The sequence below is a fragment of the Callorhinus ursinus genome, unplaced genomic scaffold (assembly GCF_003265705.2).
Source record: "Callorhinus ursinus isolate GAN/ISIS: 27379988/994484 unplaced genomic scaffold, GSC_fseal_2.0 scaffold45, whole genome shotgun sequence".
Classification (NCBI taxonomy): Eukaryota; Metazoa; Chordata; class Mammalia; order Carnivora; family Otariidae; genus Callorhinus; species Callorhinus ursinus.
The window spans coordinates 487,993-508,321 of NW_027397107.1; the positions used below are offsets into that span (position 1 = coordinate 487,993).

Sequence of the window (20,329 nt, forward strand, 5' to 3'; positions counted from 1 at the left end):
GGGTGGACTTTCCCAGTTCCCTCTTGCCGGTGCCCCGGGGGTCGGAAACGAGGCGGCCCCCGCCCTCAGTCTGTCCCTCCTTCGCAGGGGGTGGGCGCGTGGCCGTCCCCAGCCAGGGAGGGAGCGGGGAGGCAGGGCGCATGGCCACCGTCCACAGCAGCGTCTGTGAGGAAGGAAGCTGCGAGGAGGGAAGCTGCAGGGAGCCCTGGAGCAGCACTGTCACCCGCTGGCCTACGGCTGGCCTAGGGAACATTCCTTCTCCAGAGTTCGCCTCCTCTGCATAGGAGTCTGTTGTGTCGTGACTGGGATTTGCCGCTTGACATTCGTCAGGCTGCACAGGAGGGATGGCTTGGCTGTGTCTGTCTGCTCCGCCTGCCTGCACTCTGCACGTCTCCGCCTGCTTGCTCCCCGCAGCCTGGCCCCGCACGCACATGGACCCCGCACGTCCCTGGCCGGCTGCACCCCGCGGGAGCGCTGTGCCGCACACACACGGGACCCCGCATGTCCCTGGCCGGCTGCACCCCGCGGGAGCGCTGTGCCGCACACACACGGACCCCGCACGTCCTCGGCCGGCTGCACCCCGCGGGAGCGCTGTGCCGCACGCACACGGACCCCGCACGTCCCCGCCTGGCTGCACCCCGCGGGAGCGCTGTGCTGTACGCACACGGACCCCACACGTCCCCGCACCTGCATGGTAAAGACCTAGTTTCCACACAAAGGAATACTTGGCGAAGACGAAGTGCAGGGTTCAGAGCCTTTCCCAGCTGCCAGGCATGAGACAGCCAGAGCACAGGAAGCAAGCACAGGAGGCTGACGGCCCCGCTCCAGGAGCTGCACGCAGTTCGTTTTGCTGAGCTCACTTCCCATGTAGACTGATAAGCAAACAGCCAGGGATGACAACACCTTGTCTTTTGAGACTTCCTACAAGTTGGGGACCACGGAAGCATGGTCACAGGCTCTTGAGTGCCCAAGTACCTGTCAGAGCACGGCAGGTGCTTCCTGCAGAAAATGGCAGGACGGTTTGAGGGGAGACCACACACTTCCTTCTCGGGCGGGCGGGCGGCGGCTGCTCCTTTTGGCCCCACGGTCTGTGCAAGGACTGCAGCTGGCAGAGGGAAGCCCCACATGGGGCAGGATGCAGACCCAGCCCGGCAGACTGTGGCGGCTCCACGTACTCGTTTCACATGTCACCTGGTGAGCTGATCAGAGAGGCTGTGCTTCTCTCTGTGACCCCATTTGTAAAGTACTGCAAATGCTACGTGTTGTTTGGAAGTGTACGTCTCGGTGACTCTCGCGTGGTGCCCAAGGGGCAGCCGGTCCCAGTGGGGAGAGCTCGTAGGACTTGGGCACACACCATTTCCCCATGTGTGAACAGGATGTCCTCTGAGGCTCCTTGTGGCCTCACATCAGGCTGAGAAAGTGTATGAGGATGGCTTCTAGTTGTACCTGGGAGGGGCCTCCTTGAAGCCCGGCTATGGGCGGAGGAGAATGTGGTGCAGGTGAACTGGGTGGGTGTTCCTGTGGGCAGAGGGGGTGCAGGTGAACTGGATTGATGCTGAGGGCAGAGGGGGTGCAGGTGAGCTGGGTGGGTGATGCTAAGGGCGGAGGGTGTGCAGGTGAGCTGGGTTGGTGATTCTCAGGGCGGAGGGGGTGCAGGTGAGCTGGGTTGGTGATGCTGAGGGTCGAGGGGGTGCAGGTGAGCTGGGTGGGTGATGCTGAGGGCGGACGGGGTGCAGGTGATCTGGGTGGGTGATGCTGAGGGCGGAGGGGGTGCGGGTGAGCTGGGTGGGTGATGCTGAGGGTGGAGGGGGTGCAGGTGAGCTGGGTTGGTGATGCTGAGGGTCGAGGGGGTGTAGGTGAGCTGGGTTGGTGATGCTGGGGCGGAGGGGGTGCAGGTGAGCTGGGCGCATGTTGGTGCAGAGGCTGGGGTCTGAAAAGTTTGCAGAAGGTGGGGAGGTGGTACAGGCAGGAGAGGGAAGTCATCTGCCAGGTGTGGGCCCCACCCGACTCCGGGGTCTCTCAAAGGTAGGTGGCAGGGGAGGTAGTTCACAAGGGAGACCCATGAGCCCTGCGGGGAAGTATAGGGCCTCCTGCCCCAGCTCCTCATCACTCCGTCTTTTGTTCGTCCATGGTCGGGTTCCCCAGTGCATATGAGCCCCTCTTCTCTGCTAGCTGCTGGTCACAAGGCTTATGCCCATGGCGGGAGCAGCCGGGCAGGATGCGTGGGCCAGCCTGCTGGGGGCCCAGAGAGCCCCTCCTTTTTGGTGCTTGGGCATGCACTCTGCCCCGCTTAGGAGATTTTCTTCCAGCTCTGATCGCTCCTCCATCATCTGGGTTAAAACTCACTCTGATAAAGGGGACAGAAACGTTTTCCCATTGAGCCTGCTCTGTCCTCCGGCTCCCACAGAGACATGTTCCGTGCCGCCTGTGGAAAGGGCCTTCTCCCGTGGCTGTCCCCCTTTCATGGACGGCCCAGCGTCCTGGCCGGGTCGAGGCAGCGGGAGAGGAGAGGGAGCCCTGCTGTCAGGACGCGTCGGAGTTGCGTTTGGAAAATGTTGGAAAGGAGCGGAGAGCATCTGAACGCCATCAGGCTTGAGCACAGATGGTTTCCCAACTGAGGCTGGCAGGTCCCGTGGCTCCCGGCAGGACCGCAGGGAAACCCTGCTGTGACCTAGTTTGTGTCCCCGTCCGGGCGGCTCCTGAATCCGGATGTGCGGATGCGGGAGACGCCAGCGGCTCTGCTTCTAATTAAGTAACGGTCACGCAGTCATTTAAAAACCAAAGACAAGGCAAAATGACAGTAATAGCAAAAATGGGGAATTGCTGCTTTTTCACATGGAGTAATAACTTTTGGAGACGGTGTGTTCTGACAGCACCTTCCCCGGCCCCTGGATCCCTGTCTCCAGCAGGCCCCTGCGCCTCGCTGTCCTCAGGAAGCATTTGCAGTCCAGCCCAGGGGGGCCGCAGGGCCTGGGGTTTTCTGGGCAGAAGGTGCTTCACAAGAGCGGTTGACAGTTGGCGCCCACAGTGGGGCCGCCGCTCACCTTGTCCCCAGCCCCACAGAAGCTCTCAAGAGGCTGGCCCAAGCGCAGCAGGCAGGAGCCCCAGGCCCCACGTCCACGTCCTGGCCCAGCCTGTGGAGCTTCGCTGTGAGCTCTGCGAGGACCAGCCCTTGGGAAGCCCGAGCTTGGCCGCCCGTCCTCACAGGGACGGTCACGGCACCTGCTGTGTGGGGTCTGTCTTGTGAGGGCCGGGGAGCTGGACCTGGTTCCCAGTGCTTGACCTTGTTTTTTGTTTATTGGAACTCTTTCCAAGTGAAATCTCGGGAGCTGCAGTCTGAAGGAGGGGTGAGGAGCTGCCGTGGTTGCAGCCATGGGCGGGGTCCTTCCTCCGCTCCCTCTGAGGTCCCAGGCTCCGGGTTCCAGGGGCTCCCTGCTTCTGCGTGACCTTCTGTTACTTTATGTGTCCTTCCTAGATGTGTGTTCTCGTGGTTGGCTGTACACCGTGCTCACCGTGGGGTGGTAATTCAAACCAAGAATCGGGAATCTGATCTCTCTCCCAGTGCCCCTTCTGCTTCTCCCACTCAGGACCCCGCTCTGGGCCACAGCCAAGCTCCCCCGACAGACACGGCCCTCACTTCTTTCCGTCACACGCGGTGTGCTTTCCCCGCGAGTTCTCAGAGCCCCTCCCACGCTACCTGGTCACTTGGTGCCCCGCCTCTGCTGCAAGAGCCCGTGGGTGAGGTTGGCTCCCCTGCCGGCGCTTGCGGCCCTCCGCGGACACCGTCCTGAGCTGCTCGGATCCGACGCTCCTCTCACGAGAAGTTGCATTTTCCTCGGTGTCCGTGCTCAGCACGCTGTTCTGATTTTGCTTCACAGGGAGAGTGAGGGTCGATGCGGCCAGAGTAGGGGCACTTTGTGAAAGGGACATGTAGGGCAGGCTGGCCTCTGTTTACAGACATGCCCTGCTCTCAGGGAGAGGATCCACTGTGGAGAATACAAAGTATTTGCAGCTGGGGACATTTTTTCAGAATGTTAAAAGAAGTTCTTATTACGGGGAGTTTTATGCAAAGAAAGAACCTGTAATATTACCCCACGTTTCCTGGGTGATTTCCAAAATTACTATCTCATGGACCCATCTGGTTTCCCAGACACCCCTACCCACTTTGTTATTTTGAAGCAAATATTACTGTTAAATAACCAGATATTCTTATTTTAAAGCAAATCCTACACGTCAACCGTTTCAACATTCGGTATTTCAAAAGCTTACGTTTTGAAACCATTCTGAGATGTGATCACGCTTTAGCGCCAGTGTTTGCCTTTTCTGAGCCGCTCCTCTGGGACGTGCGAAGTTGCTTCCACGGGTCACCACTGCCGATGTTAGCAAATGTGTATGGAATACTCCCATTCGCCCGTTTTCGTAGAGGCAGAGTGTTCGTATGATCTGATCTGCACTTTGCTTTTCTATATAATGATCCCAGTTGTCCCTTATCAGCACAGGCGAGTGGACCTTGGCCACAGCTTCCTGCCGCTTTGCTCATCTGCGAGACCGCGCAGGGGACCGCGGCCCTGGGGCCTTTGAAGCACCTCACAAACATGGAGGTGCTTGAGGTGAAAACAGTTGCAGAACGCTGATGCCACCACGGGTCCCGTCCCATGGCTGATTGTGCGCGGGTCCGTGTCTCACGTAGGATACGGAGTTCCACATGGAAGCGTTGAGGACTGACCTTTGTTTGCCTGTCTTTCAGATGTAATTTGCTCACATCCGGATGCTTCTGCAGAGAAAGCCAGGAATGTCCTCGCTGTGGAAGCCACCCCCGGAGGGCTGGTAGGAGAGGCAGCAGCTCACCAGCCGGCCCCCGGGCACCCAAATTCCATTAATTTCTCTTTCAAACAGTGGGGCACTGAGCTCAAGTGAGTCTTTGGAAAGCAAAGTATGAAACTGAACGTGGGTTATTTCTGATAACGTGTTACAATTTTGTGCATGAAATTCTGCAAGCACCTTGCATCTGTCGCTGACAAGGTCCTTTCAGGTGCTGGGTTATTTCTTTAGCCCATGTAGAGGGTCTGTTGCACACCTTGTCCTGAGCCAGACGTGCTCACACCCGGGGTTTGTTTTCACTAGCTTGACTCTGTGAGCTAGGTCATAGGGCCGACATGCTGCAGAAACAGAAACTGGCCCGGGAAGAGTCCTCGTCCGAGGTCACGAGGCTCCCAGGCTGCGGAGCCGGAGCGTCTTCCCAGGGGGCCAGTCCCCTTCCCAGGCCCCCGGGGCTGTGTGTGTGTGTGTGTGTGTGTGTGTGAAATACTTGGTTGAGATATAATTCACGTGCCATACCGTTCACCCATTTACAACGTGCAGTTTGGTGGTTTTTAGTGCACACAGCTGAACAGCCGTCACCGCAGCCAATTTTAGGACACTCTCATCCCCCGAACAGGAACCCTAGCACCCACTAGCAGCCCCTTCCCGCTTCCTGGCCACCCTCGGCAACCGCTGATGCGCTTTCTGTCTCCGCGGCTTTGCCTGTCCGGCACGGTTCCAGTGAATGCCCCCCGGGAGACGAGCCCAGCTCATGCTTGCGGGCCCCCCCAGAACCATAGCCTCGGTCGGGACCTCGTGTGTCCGTTCTGTGGGCAGACCACACTGTGCGTGTCCTTTCTGCCCTTGACGGCCATGCTCTTAGGAGTGGCGCTGCTGCGAACACTGGGTACGGGTTCTGTGGGGCGTGTTTTCGTCTCTCTTGGGTCGCACTAGGGGTGGCCCTGCCGGACCGGATGGTAACTCTGGGTGTGACCTTCTGGGGACGCAGTGCGTACCCGCCAGCGTGGGTCAAGTTGCGGTCCCCTGTCTTTCTGGTCCTCACCATCCCCCTGGTAAAGTGGAGTCTCGTAGTTGGGATTTGCATTTCCCTAGTGACTCATGATACTGAGCGACTTCATGTGCGGATTGCCATTTATAGATCTCTGCAGAGACCTCCCCTTAGATCCTTTGTCCACTTTTTAATTGCATTTTCCTTTTTTTTTCTTTTAATGTCTTCAGGGTATTCACAGGCTGACACGCATGGAAGTATCTTGTTCTTTTATTTTTTATTTTTATTTTCTTTAGAGAGGGAGGTTGGGGGCCAGCAGGGAGGGGCAGAGGGAGAGGGAGAAGCTCAAGCAGATGCCACACCCAGCACTGAGTCTCACACAGGGCTCGCTCCCATGACCCTGAGATCATGACCTGAGCCAAAACCAAGAGTCAGATGCTTAACCAACTGAGCCACCAGGTTCCCCCAAATTGTCTTTTTTTAATACTTAGTTTTTTAGAGCAGTTTTAGGTATACGATAAATTGAGTGGAAAATAGAGATTTTTTGTACATCCCTTGCCGCACACATGTGTATCCCACCCCCATGATCACCGGAGTGGTATATTTTTTACCAAGGATGAGCCTGCACTGACGCATTGTACTGACACAAAGTCCGTCGTGTATGTTAGGGTCACACTTGCTGTCGTGCGTCCTGTGGATCTGGACACAGGTATGATGACGTGTGTCCAGCTATTATAGTATCACACGGAGGATTTTTCATGGCCCTTAAAATCTTCCATGCTCTGCTTATTTGTCTCGCTCCCACCCCCCAGCCCCACCACTGGCCGTCACTGATCTGTTCATTGTCTCCATAGTTCTGCTTTTTCCAGAATGTCCATTTTGTTGGAATCATAGAATATTGGCCTTTTCACATTGATTTCTTTCACTTGGTGATATGCATATAAGGTTCCTCCGTGTCTTTTCAGCCTGACAGCTCATCTGCTTTTAGTGCTGAATGATATTACATTGTCTAGATATAGACAGTTTATTAATCCATTCACTCACCTAAGGACATCTTTGTTGCTGCCAAGTTTGGCAATTATGCACAAAGCTGCTATAGACATCCACGTGCAGGTTTTTGTGTGGACATAAGTTCTCAGCTCCTTTGGGTAAATGCCAAGGAGCATGACTGCTGGATTGTATGTAAGAGTATGCACACTTTTGTAAGAAACCGCCAAACTGTCTTCCAAAGTGGCCACACCATGTTGCATTCCAGGCATCAGTGAATGAGCTCTGCATCCTCACCAGCATGTGGTGTTCTTGGTGTTCCAGGTTTTGGCCATTCTTCTCGATGTGTGGTGGTGGCTCACTGATGTTTTAATTTGCATTTCCCTGATGACATATGACACAGAGCATCTTTTTGTATGCTTATTTGGCATCCTATATCTTCTCTGGTGGGGTGCCTGTTAAGGTCTTTGGCCCACTTTTTTTTTTTAATTTTTTTCTTTAAATTCAATCTACATATAATATATTAGTTTGAGAGGTAGAGTTCAGTGATTCATCAGTCTTATATAACACCCAGTCTTTGGACCACTTTTTAACTGAGTTATTTATTTTCTCATTGGTGAGTTTTAAGAGTTCTTTATATATTTTGGATAAGAGTCCTTTGTCAGATGTGTCTTTTGCAAATATTTTATCCCAGTCTGTGGCTTGTCTTCAAATTCTTTTGATCTTGTCTTTCCAGAGCAGAAGGTTTTACTTGCAACGAAGTCCAGTTGATCATTATTTCTTCCATGAATTGTGTCTTTGGTGTTGTATCTAAATAGGCATCATGACACCCAAGGTCATCTAGGTCTTCTGTGTTATCTTCTGGGAGTTTTAGATGTTTTGCATTTTACATTTTGGTCTATGACCCATTTTGAGTTGATTGTTGTGAAGAGTGCAAGGTCTGTGTCTAGATTCATGATTTTGCATGTGGATGTCCAGTTCTGGCACCATATGTTGAAGAGACTGTCTTTGCTCCTTTGTCAAAGATCAGTGGACTGTATTTATGGGGTTTATCTCTGAGTTCTCTTTTCTGTTCCATTGATGTATTTGTTCTTTCTCCAACACCACACTGTCTTAATTACTGTAGCTTTATACTAAGTCTTAAAGTCAAGTATGTCATCCTCCAGCTTTGTTCTTCTCTTTCAGTACCATGTTGGCTATTTTGGGTCTTCTGCCTCTCCATATAAACTTTAGAAATAGTTTGTCGATATCCACAAAATAACTTGCTGGGATTTCGATTGGGATTGCATTGAATCTATAGATCAATTTTGGAGAACTGATATCTTGACAATATTAAGTCTTCCTACCCATGAACATGGAATATCTCTCCAGTATTTTGTTCCTCTTTGATTTCAGTCATCAGTTTTGTAGTATTCCTCACATAGATCTTACTTATATTTTTTTAGATTCACATCTAAGTGTTTCATTTTCAAGGGTGCTAATGTAAATAATACTGTGTTTTTAATTTCAAATTCCACTTGTTCATTGTCTGTATATAGGAAAACAATCGGCTTTTGTATATTAATCTTGTATCCTGCAACGTCACTAATAACTGCTTATTAATTTCAGGAGATTTTGCTTATTCTTTCAGAGTTTTTACATAGATGATCATGTCATCTTGAACAAAGACAGTTTTGTCTTTCTTCCCAATTTGTATACTTTTAATTTCTTTTTCTTGCCTTATTACATTAGCAAGGATTTCTGGTACAGTGTTGAAAAGGAGTGGTAAGAGGGAACATCCTTGCCCTGTACCTCATCTTAGTGGGACAGCTTTGAGTTTCTTACTATTAAATATGATGTTGGCTGTAGGATTTTTGTAGATAGTCTTTATCAAGTTGAGAAAGTTCCCTCTATTTCTAGTTTACTGAGAGTTTTTATCATGAATGGGAGTTGCATTTTGTCAAATGCTTTTTCTGCATCTATTGATATGAACCTATTATGTGATTTATTTTTAGTGTTTTGATGCGATGGATTACATTAATAGATTTTCAAATGTTGAGTGAATCTTGCATTGCTGGGATAAATCCCACTTGGTTGTAAGGTATAATTCTTTTTATATATTGTTGGATTTGATTTGCTAATATTTTGTTGAGGATTTTTGCATCTGTGTTCATGAGAGACATTGGTCTGTAGCTTTCTTTTAATGTCTTTTTGTGATTTTGGTATTAGGGGAATCCTGGCCTCATAGGTGAGTTAGGAAGTATTCTCTCTGCTTCTATCCTCTGAAAGGGATTGGACGGGATTGGTATAATTTCTTCCTTAAATGCTAGGTAGAATTCACCAGTGGACTCATCTGGGCCTGGTGCTTTCTGTTTTGGAAGGTTATTATTGATTCAGTATTTGTAATAGATATGGGACTACTCAGATCTTTTTTTTTTCCTTGTGTGACTTTTGGCAGATTGTGTCTTTCGAGGGATTGGTCCATTTCATCTAAGTTATCCACATTTATGTTACAGTATTTATTATCCTTTTAATTTCTATGGGATCTGTAATGATGTCCCATTTCATTTCTGATATTGGTACTTTGTGTTTTCTCTTTTTTTCTTATCCTGCTAGAGGCTTATTAAATTGATTGATGTTTTCAAAGGACCAGCTTTGGTTTCATTGATTTTTTTTTTTTTCCTATTTCATGTTGACAGTTTCATTGGTTTCCAGTCTAATTATTATTTCTTTTTTTTCTACTTATTTTTGGATTTAATTTGTCCTTTTTTTAGTTTCTTAAGGTGGAAATATAGATTATTGATTTTTAGATCTTTCTTCCATTCTACGGTGTGCATCCAGTGCTATACACTTCCCTCTGAGCACTGCTTTGGCTGCATCCCACAACCTTTGATAAGTTGCATTATCATTTTCATTTAGTTTAAAACATTCTAAAATTTCTCTTGAGATTTCTTTTTTGACCTGTGGTTTTTTTTTTTTTTTAGAAGTGTGTTATTTATTGATGTATTTTGGGATTTTCGTTATGTTTCTGTTACTGATTTCTAGTTCAATCCCACTGTGGTCTGAAGGCAGACATAGGATTTCTGTTTTATGAAATTTGTTGGGCTTTGTTTTGTGGCCTGGAACGTGGTCTGTCTTGGTGAATGTTCCACACGAGCTCGAGAGGAATGTGCATTCTGCTGTCGTTGGACAAAGTTGTCTACACATCAGTGATATCCAGTTGATTGATGGTTGTTGAGGTCAGCTAAGTCCTTACTGATTTTCTGCCTGCTGGGTCCTTTCATTTCTGACTGAGGGTGTTAAAGTTTCAAACTATGGTGGTTGGTTCTCTTTGTCCTGAGGTTTTATCAACACTCTGTTGTTAGGGTGTATGCGTTGAGGATTGCTGTGTTCTTGGAGGATTGACCTCTCATTATGAAATGCTTTCTTTATCCCTCATGACTTCCCTTCCTTTGAGGTCTGCTCTGAGATTCGTACAGCTGCTCCTGCTTTCTTTTGATTAGTGTTGTTCACACAGCGTATTTCTCTCCTTTTACATTTCATCTATGTGTGCGTGTATTTAAAGTGGGTTCCTGGAGGCAACATGCCCTTAGGTCCCAACAACCTCTGTCTTAACTGGTGCATGTGGGCCTTTGACATTCGCAATGATTCTTGGTGCAGTTGGATTAACATGTTTGGTACCGTTTTTCGTTTGTGGCCCTTTTTGTTCCTGGTTTTTGTCTCCCACTCTTTTTCTGCCTCGTGTGCTTTTATTTTATTTTTTAAGTAATCTCTATGCCCAGCATGGGGCTCAGAGTCACGACCCTGTGATCAAGAGTCACGTGCTCCAGTGGTGGAGCCACCTGGGCGTCCCTGTCTCTGTGGTTTTCATCGAGCATTTTATATGGTTTCATTTTCTCTCCTTCCTTAGTATATCAGTTATACTTCCTTTTTAGCTTTTTTTTTTTTTTTTTTTGCACTTGCTCTGGAGTTTGCAACACACATTTACTGCTAATCCAAGTTCACTTTAAAATCACACTGTGCTGCCCCACAGGTGGGAGGGTGCCTCATAACAGCAAAGCCGTCCCAGCTCCTGCCCCCATCGCTGCTGTGGTGTTTGTTGGGAGACAGGGGCGTGTGTCCTGGGCATGTGGGGCACACGGGGGCATATACCCACAGTGCACATGCAGAAGCAAACACAGCATTGGCACTATTTGGAACAAGCTGTTGTAAGTTAGATCAGTTGGAATGAGAAGAGTAAAGGTCTGTATTTTACTCTCCCTGTCCCATCTCTTCCTTCCTTCTTTCTTGCTGGGTCTGAGTTTCTGATCTGTATCGTTTTCTCTCGCGCTGAAGAACGCAGCATTTTTTTTGCAGGTCTACGAGCAGCAAGTGCCCTCACTGTTTATCTGAGAAAGCCTGTTTCTCCTTCACTCTTGAAGGCTGATTTCGCAGCGTACGGAGTTCCAGCGTGGTGGTTTCCTCTCCAGAGGTTGGGCTTCGCCCTCCACTCGTGTCTTGCTTGCATGGTTGCTGAGAAGACATTGATGCAGGTCTTATCTTTGTTCCCCTGCGGGTCACGCATTTGTTTTCTTGGACTTCTGTCCGGATTTCTTCTTTATCTGTGATTTTTCTGTAGTTTGGGAAGGGTGTGCCAAGTTAAGGGATTTTTGGCCTCTGTTTTGCTTGGTGCTCCCTGAGCTTCATGGAACTGTGGTTGGATGCCTGACCTGAATTTGGGGAAATAACCTTCCTTGATTAAAATATTTATCCTCCTCTTGTCTCTCGAGGATTCTACGGTCATGTCCTGTAGTTCACAGAGTCTTTCCTCAGCCGTGTCCGTTCTACTGACAAGCCCAGCAGGGGCACTTTTCATTTCCCTTGGGGTGTTTTTTTTCTGTCATTTCTTTTTGGTTCTTTCTTGGGGGTCTCCGTCTGTTTATGTCGCACATCTGACCTTGCATCCTGGATGCTTTATCCCTTAGAGCCCTTAGCATGTTAATCAGAGTTGTTTTGATTTCCTGGTCTGAGGATTCCAGCGTCCCTGCCTTGTCTGGCTCTGCTGCCGCCCGCACACTCCACATCACGTTGGTTTGCTTTGTCCCTTTTTCTTGATAGCTGGACAGGACGTACTGGGGAAAAGGAAGGCTGCAGGCCGGCCTCTAGGGGGCTGGTGGTGAGGTGTGGAGGGAGGAGGTGTTCTGTGGTCTTGTGACAGGAGAGCCCTGCCACTGTATGTGGACCCACAAGGGTTTCTCTGTCTTTTCCCCTGTAGGTGGCCAGGATGGCAAGGGAGGCCAGAGCTGGGGGTCCCTGGGCCCAGGTCAGTGAGGCTCTGGCTAACCAGGTTCCCCTGAGGGCAAGCCTTGTTAAGAACAGAGTGCTCTGGAGAATTTAAAACTGGTTCCTTTCTGTCTCTCTGCCAGAAGCCCAAGGGGACTTTCCCCCACGTTCTCTGGTGGAACCTGGCTGAGCTCCTGGAGGTAAACCTCACAGCACCTTGGGGGCCCCTGGGACCCAGTGCCCCGGGTCTGCTGCCCTCAGAGGGGTCTGCATGAGCCTCCAGTGACCGCCAGTCACAGTTCGGGGTCCCGCCCCACACAGGTGCGCTCCTGAGTCTCCCCTGCAGGAAGCTGGGCCTCCCGCGCTCACCTGCCTGTCTCTCCCGTCTTGGGGGCAGCACTTTGCCCCACGTCCCTGTCCCTCGTGGATCTGGGAAGGTGTTGGCTTTTCCGTAGTTCCGCGCTCTCCTTGCCGTTGGGATGCAGTGGCCCCTTCCAAGCTCCTCAGGCAGGACAGGAACCGGGCCGCCCCGCTGCCTTCTTGCAGCCGAGCTGGGGGAGTTCTCTGGGTTGTGGGGTTTCTGCTCCTCTTCAAGGCAGCCACAGAGCCCTGGGGACTCGGCTCAGCGTGGCTGTGCTGCGGGGACGCGGCTGGGGCTCCCTGCTTTCCCGCTGGGCCACCGGCTGCGTGCGGTTGGCCAGCCGCTCCCACGGGGTTTTGGGGTGGGGGGTGGCCACAGGAACTACGCACATGCGGGGACACATTCTTTCCCCCAGTGGCCCCATTCTCCCTTTACCTTTCTGGCTGGATTCAGTATAACAAAGAAACTCATTCTCCCCGTGTTGTCAGTGGTGAAAATACGGCTGCAGTGTGCAGGGAAGCTGAGTGGGGTGTGGTGGGGCACCCCACCAGCGGGAGACTCACCCCTGCTCGTCCGGCCATCTGCTCTCCACATGCTGCTCTCTGCCCGGGCCGTCCCCCATGTCGAAGCATCACTGGTCCTCCTCCACCTGTGGGTGTCTCCTTGGTCTGACTGTGGTCCCGTCGGCCCCTGCGTCCCCATATTCTGACCCTGGAGCCACGGTGTGTGGCCACAGGACCCTTGCTCCCCCAGGACCTTCACGCACTGGGTGTCCTCCCATGGGGCCCCCGGCCGCCAGCACATCCGGCTCATCCAGCTCCCGGGCAGGCGCGGAGGAGGAGTTCTGGGCTCCTGCAGATGCTGGGGAGCTGCTGAGACTCTGTCTATGCGACCGGCTACGTAGCAGAGGCTTAGAGTGGGAAGGTGACTTGCTCAAGGTCTTAGCAGGCGTGCGGCAGAGCGGCGAGGCACCCGGGGTCCCTTGGTTGGAGCCCGAGGCCCCCCACCCCCATCCATCGTAAGAATGTAATTGGGGAACTGTTGATGTGCCAGATTTTCATGTCGTTCTGTCAGCAAAACGGTAAGCCCGTGTGGATGAAAAGGAATTGTTTTTTCTGTGAAAAATAAGTTGAACACTTGGGGGAAATTTGATAAAAGTGAGTCCCTAAAGAATTGCCCCTGGGATGTGGGCGACACGCTCGGGGAAGAGTTGTGAACAACCTAGAGACTCTGTACGTAGATTATTTCATGACCCTAAGTCCAGGGTCCACTTTTAAAAGGAGCAAAACAGCTTTGGACAAGTGAGATGATGTCCTGTGTGGGTGTGGCTGACCCCTGAGAGATGCCAGGGAACGGGGTCAGCAGCCCAGACTCGAGGACCAGGCCTTGGCCCGCACGGGTACCTGCAGAGGTGCTCACGTTTGTGTTCAGTTCCTTTGGGATAAGGTTTCCTGCTTTTACCAACCTTTCCGTTAAGGTCCCTTCAGGTGAGAGAATCGTTCTCTCCGAGAAGCTCAGGCTGGCCCGCGTGTGCGGGTAGGCTCAGGGCTGGGGGAGGCGTGCCTGGGCAAGGCGGGGGAAGCGTACACCCAGGCACTCGGTAAGCGCGTGCCAGACGGGTGTGTGTGGGAGGAGCGTGCGGGCCGTCGTGAACAGCGCCCTGTGGCTCCGTGGGCCTGGAGGCTGGGCCCGCCGATGGGCGCTGAGCTCCGCGTGCTGTGTGACCGGCAGCTCTGGGTCCTCCATGCAGGGCTGGTCCCACCCCGGCCACTGCTCTGTGCACCCAACCCTGCTGCTCGGGAGCTGTGTGTGCTGGGCCAGTGGCCGAACCTCTCTGAGCTCTGTGCTCTCCGTTAGTAAACCGGCGTGTGTGTGCATGTGTGTGTAAACGCCCTCTTGCTGGTGGGTGTGAGGGCTGAGGTCATGAACAGGAGCTGCCCAGCTCGGTGTCGGCTGCTCATGAGCCAGACCTGCTGACGCAGCTGCTGAGACCATGGGCGCAGTGGATCTTCCCATCAGGGAGCCGGCGGCAGTGGACCCTAAGCCGGCTGGGAGCACCTGCCCATCCTGCCAGGCCTGCCCTCGAGCCTTTGGTCTTGCTTCTCTCTTGCCCCTCAAGCCCAGTGGGAATGGTTACTTGTGCACGTGGCCAACCATCCTGGGGGGGCTGTTTCGGTCTCGCTGGCTGGGACCATGCACCCACATGTTTGGTGAACCCAGGGAGGCCACATCCGGAGCTGTGACGCGTTCATTTGGGGTCGTCTTTGCAGGCACAGCTCTGTCCACACAGGGAAAACGAGGTTCAGGACTTGGAAAAATTCTCAAAAGCTCTTTGTGATGAATGTTAAGGTGTAGGGTGCACCGCTTGCAGGGTGGGGGGCTGACAGCCCCCGGGGAGCACGAGGGCCTGCTCGGCACACCCGTCCGGCAGCTCTCTTGACCTCGGCTGGCCCCACGCTCCACGTCCGGGGCCGCGCATTGCAAGGGCCGCCGCCACGGGACGCCCCGCCCACCGGCGGAGACCACTGCGGCCCTGAGAGGAGCTGCAGACCGTTAGGCCTGGCCGGAAAGCGCGGTTGGTCACCTGGCACACGTGGGATGCACTCAGAGGATGTCAGTGCGTCGTCCAGGCTGCCAAGGGCGTGACTGACCCTTGCCTCCTCTTGGATTTGGAGTTGGGGGCTGGGAGGGGGACCCTGTCTGCATTGTCTGCCGGTCCTGGACCCTCCTGTTGCAGGGACCCTACTCCCAGTGACCCAAATCCGTTCTTCCCAGTACCGCAAGCCTTTCAGAAGTTCCTCACCGTCGGCTGAAGCCTGTGCTCTGAACCTGGCCTTCGAGGTCCCGTGGGCTCAGCCGTGTTGCAGGCCTGCTTGGCCTCTCTCAGTTCTTCAGACACTGTCTTCCCCCCAGGCCCTGCCTCAGGCCATCCCTCTGCTGGGTGGGTTGTCTCTCCTGGGGGGTCCTGACCTTGCTCTGCCCCCCCACCCTGAGCTTCTCCACAGCCGTCCTACCGCTGGTACTCATTATATTTCTCTGCGCCCTGGCCTGTGGCCCCACCTCCCACGTGAGCCCGTGTGTCCCCGTGTGTCCCCAGCACCTTGTGCAGCGCCGGACACGTGCTGGGTGGCTCAGCGTACACGGGGAGGGACTGATGGGTGCGGTCTCTGCCCGGAAACCCACAGCAAATGGTAGGCTCTTATATATAAATGTGTGCTGCTTGGGGGCGCCTGGGTGGCTCAGATGGTTAAGCGTCTGCCTTCGGCTCAGGTCATGATCCCAGGGTCCTGGGATCGAGTCTTGCATTGGGCTCCCTGCTGAGCGGGGAGCCTGCTTCTCTCTCTCTCTCTCTCTCTGTCTCTCATGAATAAATAAATAAAATCTTTAAAAAAATAAAAAATAAAAAAAAATGTGCTGCTTGGAAGCACATGAGACCCAGACAGAAATAACATAGAATGCCAGTGTTCATCTGGTAAAGTCGTATTTTCTCTCCCAGTGCATGGACAGCATGCTTGGCATGACCTTCAGGATTGATGTTATGAGTCCTTGACTCAACTTTGTGACCTCTGCTGGGATCGCCGCCCACACTTGAGAAGCACACTCTGGAGGACCGCCCCGGCCGCGCAGCCTGGCATCATCCTAATCACCTGTGTGCCCTCCCGTGCCCTCCACGCAGGATGGGGCTGAGGGTGCCCGCAGACCAGAGCTGGCCGCTCGCTGCCATCAGGGAGGGGGGCGGCGGGGGTGCCTCACGCACGAGGCCGTGGGGTGCCGTTGAGGGCCGAGCCAGTGGTCACTGCCCTCCCTGGGTGCACGGAGATGTGGAGGCGGAGGCTCTGCAGGACGGCGGGTTTTGACTTAGGTCTTGAAGCACGAGGCGGGACCTGCAGAAGGGGGGGCAGGAGCGAGGCAGCTCATGTGAGGCAGTGGCTGTGAGAACAGGGTTTCCCGAGTCCCCAGGTCCGCGTGCCAGGAGCTCGGGCGCTGAGCAGAGGTGGTGCAGGGGGCGGGGGCTGGATGCAGGGTCTGCGTGTCGGGCATGGGGCACCAGCCCGGCCGCCCCTGCCTAGAGGTTCACCGCTGAGATGATTTCCACTCCGATGGGGTTTTTGAGGTAGGACACGCTGTCGTAGATGTTGCCGTACGTGTCTCGAAGCGGAAGGATGGTGTACTTGTTTGTCCATGTGCAGTGGACGGGCAGTGGCCTTTGTGACCACATTCCCGTGTCACTCTGGCGGCGCTGCAACTGCTTTAATGGTAGACATGAGGTTCCAGACTTGCATGCCGGTCGGGGCTTGTGCAGGGATGAGGAAGGGTCTCCCGCAGCCACGGGGCTCTGTTTGCTCCAGCTGTTGCAGCAAATCACCCCAAACGAGAGCTTGAAAGCAACACAAATTCATTCTCCCACACTTGGAGCCAGAAGTCCAAAATCAGTGCCTAGGGCTACAGTCCGGGTGTTGGCCTGCTGGTTGCTCCCCGAGCCCCGGGGGGCCCTTGTGGCCACCTCCCGCTCCTGGTGGCTGTGGCACGGCTCCCTGTCGTGAGGACGCCATGAGGCTCCCTGTCTCCAGGCCCCTTGTCTCATGTACAGGCCCCTTCCAGTTATTTCTGCTTTTTATCACTTCCGAGAATGTTTCCTGATGCGCTCGTCTATCCTAAGAACTGATCTGTTATCAGGGGCGGGGGGGGGCCTCCCCTCTGTTGGGGACGTGGCCTGTGTCTGTCAGACACGTTGGGCGTCGTAGATGTAGGTGGAGAAATTGATCTGAAATACGTACATTTGGAAACAGCTGTTGTGAATTACATCGATTGCCGGTGTTCAGACAGTTGGGGCTGAACGTGCTGGTTGGGATGCAGCGGCGGAAACGTCACGGGATTGCTGGTTTCCCTGCAGTCTTTGGTCTAGAGCACTTCAATACGGTTCAAACCAGGCAAAAACCATCTGCTTGGCAAACACATCAGCATTGAGGAATGACCGTTGTCCGTGAGGGTGTGGTCGGTCTGCCTCCCACGGACCTGCGCCCCACTCCGTCCCCCGCTCTGCATCCACCTCAGGGAACTCCACACGACACACGTTTCTCCCCGCTCTTTGTTTCAACCACGTCCCCGAGGTGTAATTTACCTGCAAGAAACTCAAGCGTGTTCGGTGTATAGGCTGACGAACGTCTGAAACCGAACGTGGTCATATAAATTCCTCTGTAACGGAAACACCGGGCGTTTCCATTCCCCCGCGACCGACTGCTCCCCTCGCCCCGGCCGCCACTGGCCCGCCTTCTGGGGCTGCCACTTTGTGAACGTGGCCATGCTGTGTGTGGTCCTTCGCAGTTGTCTTCTAGAGAATCATCATCTTCGTGGCCCCTCTGGGCTGACGAGTGTTTCATGGTTCATTCCCTTTCTTTGCTGAACAGCGTGCAGTGTGCATGGACGTGTCCCAGCTGGGCCACCCACTCCCACTCGGGGACACGTTTGTGGCTGTGAGGAGTCAGGCAGCTGTGACTGTCCATGTGCAGGCCCCGCGTGCACACACGTGTTCTCATTTCTGCGGGTAAATCCTGGGCTGTGCAGGCTCAGCTGTGTGGGCTGCCGCGTGGTCTGTGCGTCCTGGGTCCTGCTGCCGCCTGCACACCCGCCTCCTCACCCTGCCCTTCATGGAGGCGGCAGGGTCCTGTGTCCGGCGTTCACAGCCTTGCCACATGTGCAGGCACAGCCTCTGTGACCACTGTTCCCACGAAGGTTTGAAACACTGTCACATTGCACACATCATTGTCCCATTTTCTTTCTTCATTCAGCGGTGGATGCGGAGCGGGGGATGGAGTGGGGCACAGTCCATTGCACGGGGGCTGTGGCTGGTGTGTTCATGGGGCAGGACTGTGTCTCGGGCTCGGTGGCTCCCGTGCTGGAGTCCTGGCCAGCGCACGGTGGGCTCTAGTGACGTGTGAATGGACAGATTCACTTACATGGCGCCGTGGTGCTTGATCCATCACACCAGTTCTCCCGTTGATGGGTGTTCAGCCGCCACGTTCACCTGGGTCCCACGTGAACAGCACAGCGGTGGGCACTCTCCTCCATGTCCCATGCCCACACCCGGGAGTTCGTTTGGGACACGCAGGGTCTTGGGGTGGGGCCCCCTTCACCTGAACTTGTATTGCTGATGGCCCCCCGTGTGACTGCCGCCCGCAGCACCAACCAGCGTCCCTCTCGCCTCCCTCCCTGACATTCAACATTCGATGTTACCGTATCTGTTAACTTTTGCCAGTCCTGTATATGTGAAGTTACATTTTATTTTACAGCGTTTTACATAACTCATTTCATTTCTCCTAACAGAAACTCAATGTCGTCTTTCCGTCCTGGGAGAGGACACGGTGACAGTCGGAAGAGTGTGTTTTACACCAGTGAAGAGTGGGAGCTCTTAGACCCAAACCCTAAGGACCTGGAGGAGTCCATGGCGCAGGAGGAGAGGAAGAAGCCGGCCCCCGAGGGGAACAAAGGTACGGACATGGCTCCTGCCACCGTCCTGCTCTCCGCGGCCCCTGTGGTACCAGGCTTTTCTGGAAGCAGGAGGCGCACTGGGGCTTGCGCCCTCTGTGGGCGATGACCCCAGAGGGCGTGTGAGATGAGGCGTTACAAGAAACGACCATCCAGCTGGTGCCTCGTAAGCTTTTTCGGGAGATAGAGCATCTAGAAGTCACAGTGCTCTTTACAGATATATGGATTTTTTAAAAACCCTTCTATTTACGGGAATCTGGAACGTACGTAAAGTAGAACGTACAGGGTCACGGGTTCCAGTGTAACCTCAAGCGGCTCCCACGGTTTCGAACTTAGGGCCGCTCTCTTCCTCCAAGCTTCCACCACCCCCTGCGTTCCGTGTCGGTGGAGTTGTTTTAAAGTAGATTCTAGACATCGATCCATTGCATCTAAATTTTTTATTTCGTACGTATCTCTAAGAGATAACGACTCATGTTAAAACCTCACGGCGGCTTCGTTATTCTACCTAGAAACAGCGGCAGTAAATCTAATAACCGAAGCCCGCTCTGGTTCCACAGCCGAGTGCGCACGCCCCGGGCACGTGAGGCACTGACGAGGTCTGCGGGCGGTTTCCTTGCTGGTCTGCACTGGCCTCTCTGCCCCTGACAGCTCCCCCTCCTCATCCTCCCTTTGCCTTGGCGTGCGCGTGGCCAAGATGGTCTCCACGCCGAGGATTTCCCACGCTCTGGGGTCCGGGTCCCTTCTTGCTCCTCGTGTGCCCCATGTGTGGTCGTGGGCCGAGGCCTGCCCAGATGCAGGGCTGACTTCATCAGACGGGGACGCTCTGTGGTCGGGGCCTGGGGCTGTGCGCCCTCTGGCACCACAGCTGGAACCACGTCGTGTCTGGTCCCCGCCGATTTTGGGGAGGGTCAGGGTTCACTTGTCGTCAGCCTGACCCCGTCTGTACGGCCACTCCTGATGCTCGTCTGGGGATCCACGAGGGAATATTGATGTTTTAATGTAAAAGGACAGTAATTTTGTAATTCTGCCTTGTGCTCGAGTCAAGCATGGGCTGACAGGTGGAGGCAGGATCATAGGAAGTTTATCGGGAGGGCAAGTATTTACTAAAGGAAGTACTTCTGTGCCCCGGGAGGAGGGCCCTGACTGGCCCTGCAGGGGGGCTTGCCTGTGTTCTCAGGGTCGTAGCATGGGACCTGCAGTCCTGTGTGACGCGGGCCTGGTGTGCTGCGCTCCCTGGTCAGGGCCCGCGGGAGCGCCTCCTGAGCAAGGGGGACCTGGGTTCTGGAGGAGGAACTGCGAGCTCAGTCAGGAAGGAAGCGTCTGCGAGGCTGAGCGGCTCGCGTGGGCCGGAGACTCCCCGGGCCAGACAACGCAGCCCCCCATGGGGTCTGCGGACTCTGATGGCGCGGGGTTGTGGACCCTTCCTGTACCAGCCGCGGGCGTCA

The 20,329-nt window shown here is 53.9% G+C and overlaps 1 protein-coding gene across 5 annotated transcripts in view; it reads left to right on the top strand.

The window, feature by feature from the left end:
• The window catches only part of TBC1D2B (TBC1 domain family member 2B), a 61,200-nt gene that overhangs the window by 17,020 nt on the left and 23,851 nt on the right, over nt 1–20,329 (top strand). For all 5 annotated transcript variants that reach the window (XM_025893281.1, XM_073882138.1, XM_073882137.1 and 2 more), the window contains exons 3-4: nt 4,748–4,913; nt 18,723–18,886. In XM_025893281.1, coding sequence (XP_025749066.1) covers nt 4,748–4,913; nt 18,723–18,886 — 330 coding nt within the window. The remainder of the gene's footprint in view (nt 1–4,747; nt 4,914–18,722; nt 18,887–20,329) is intronic.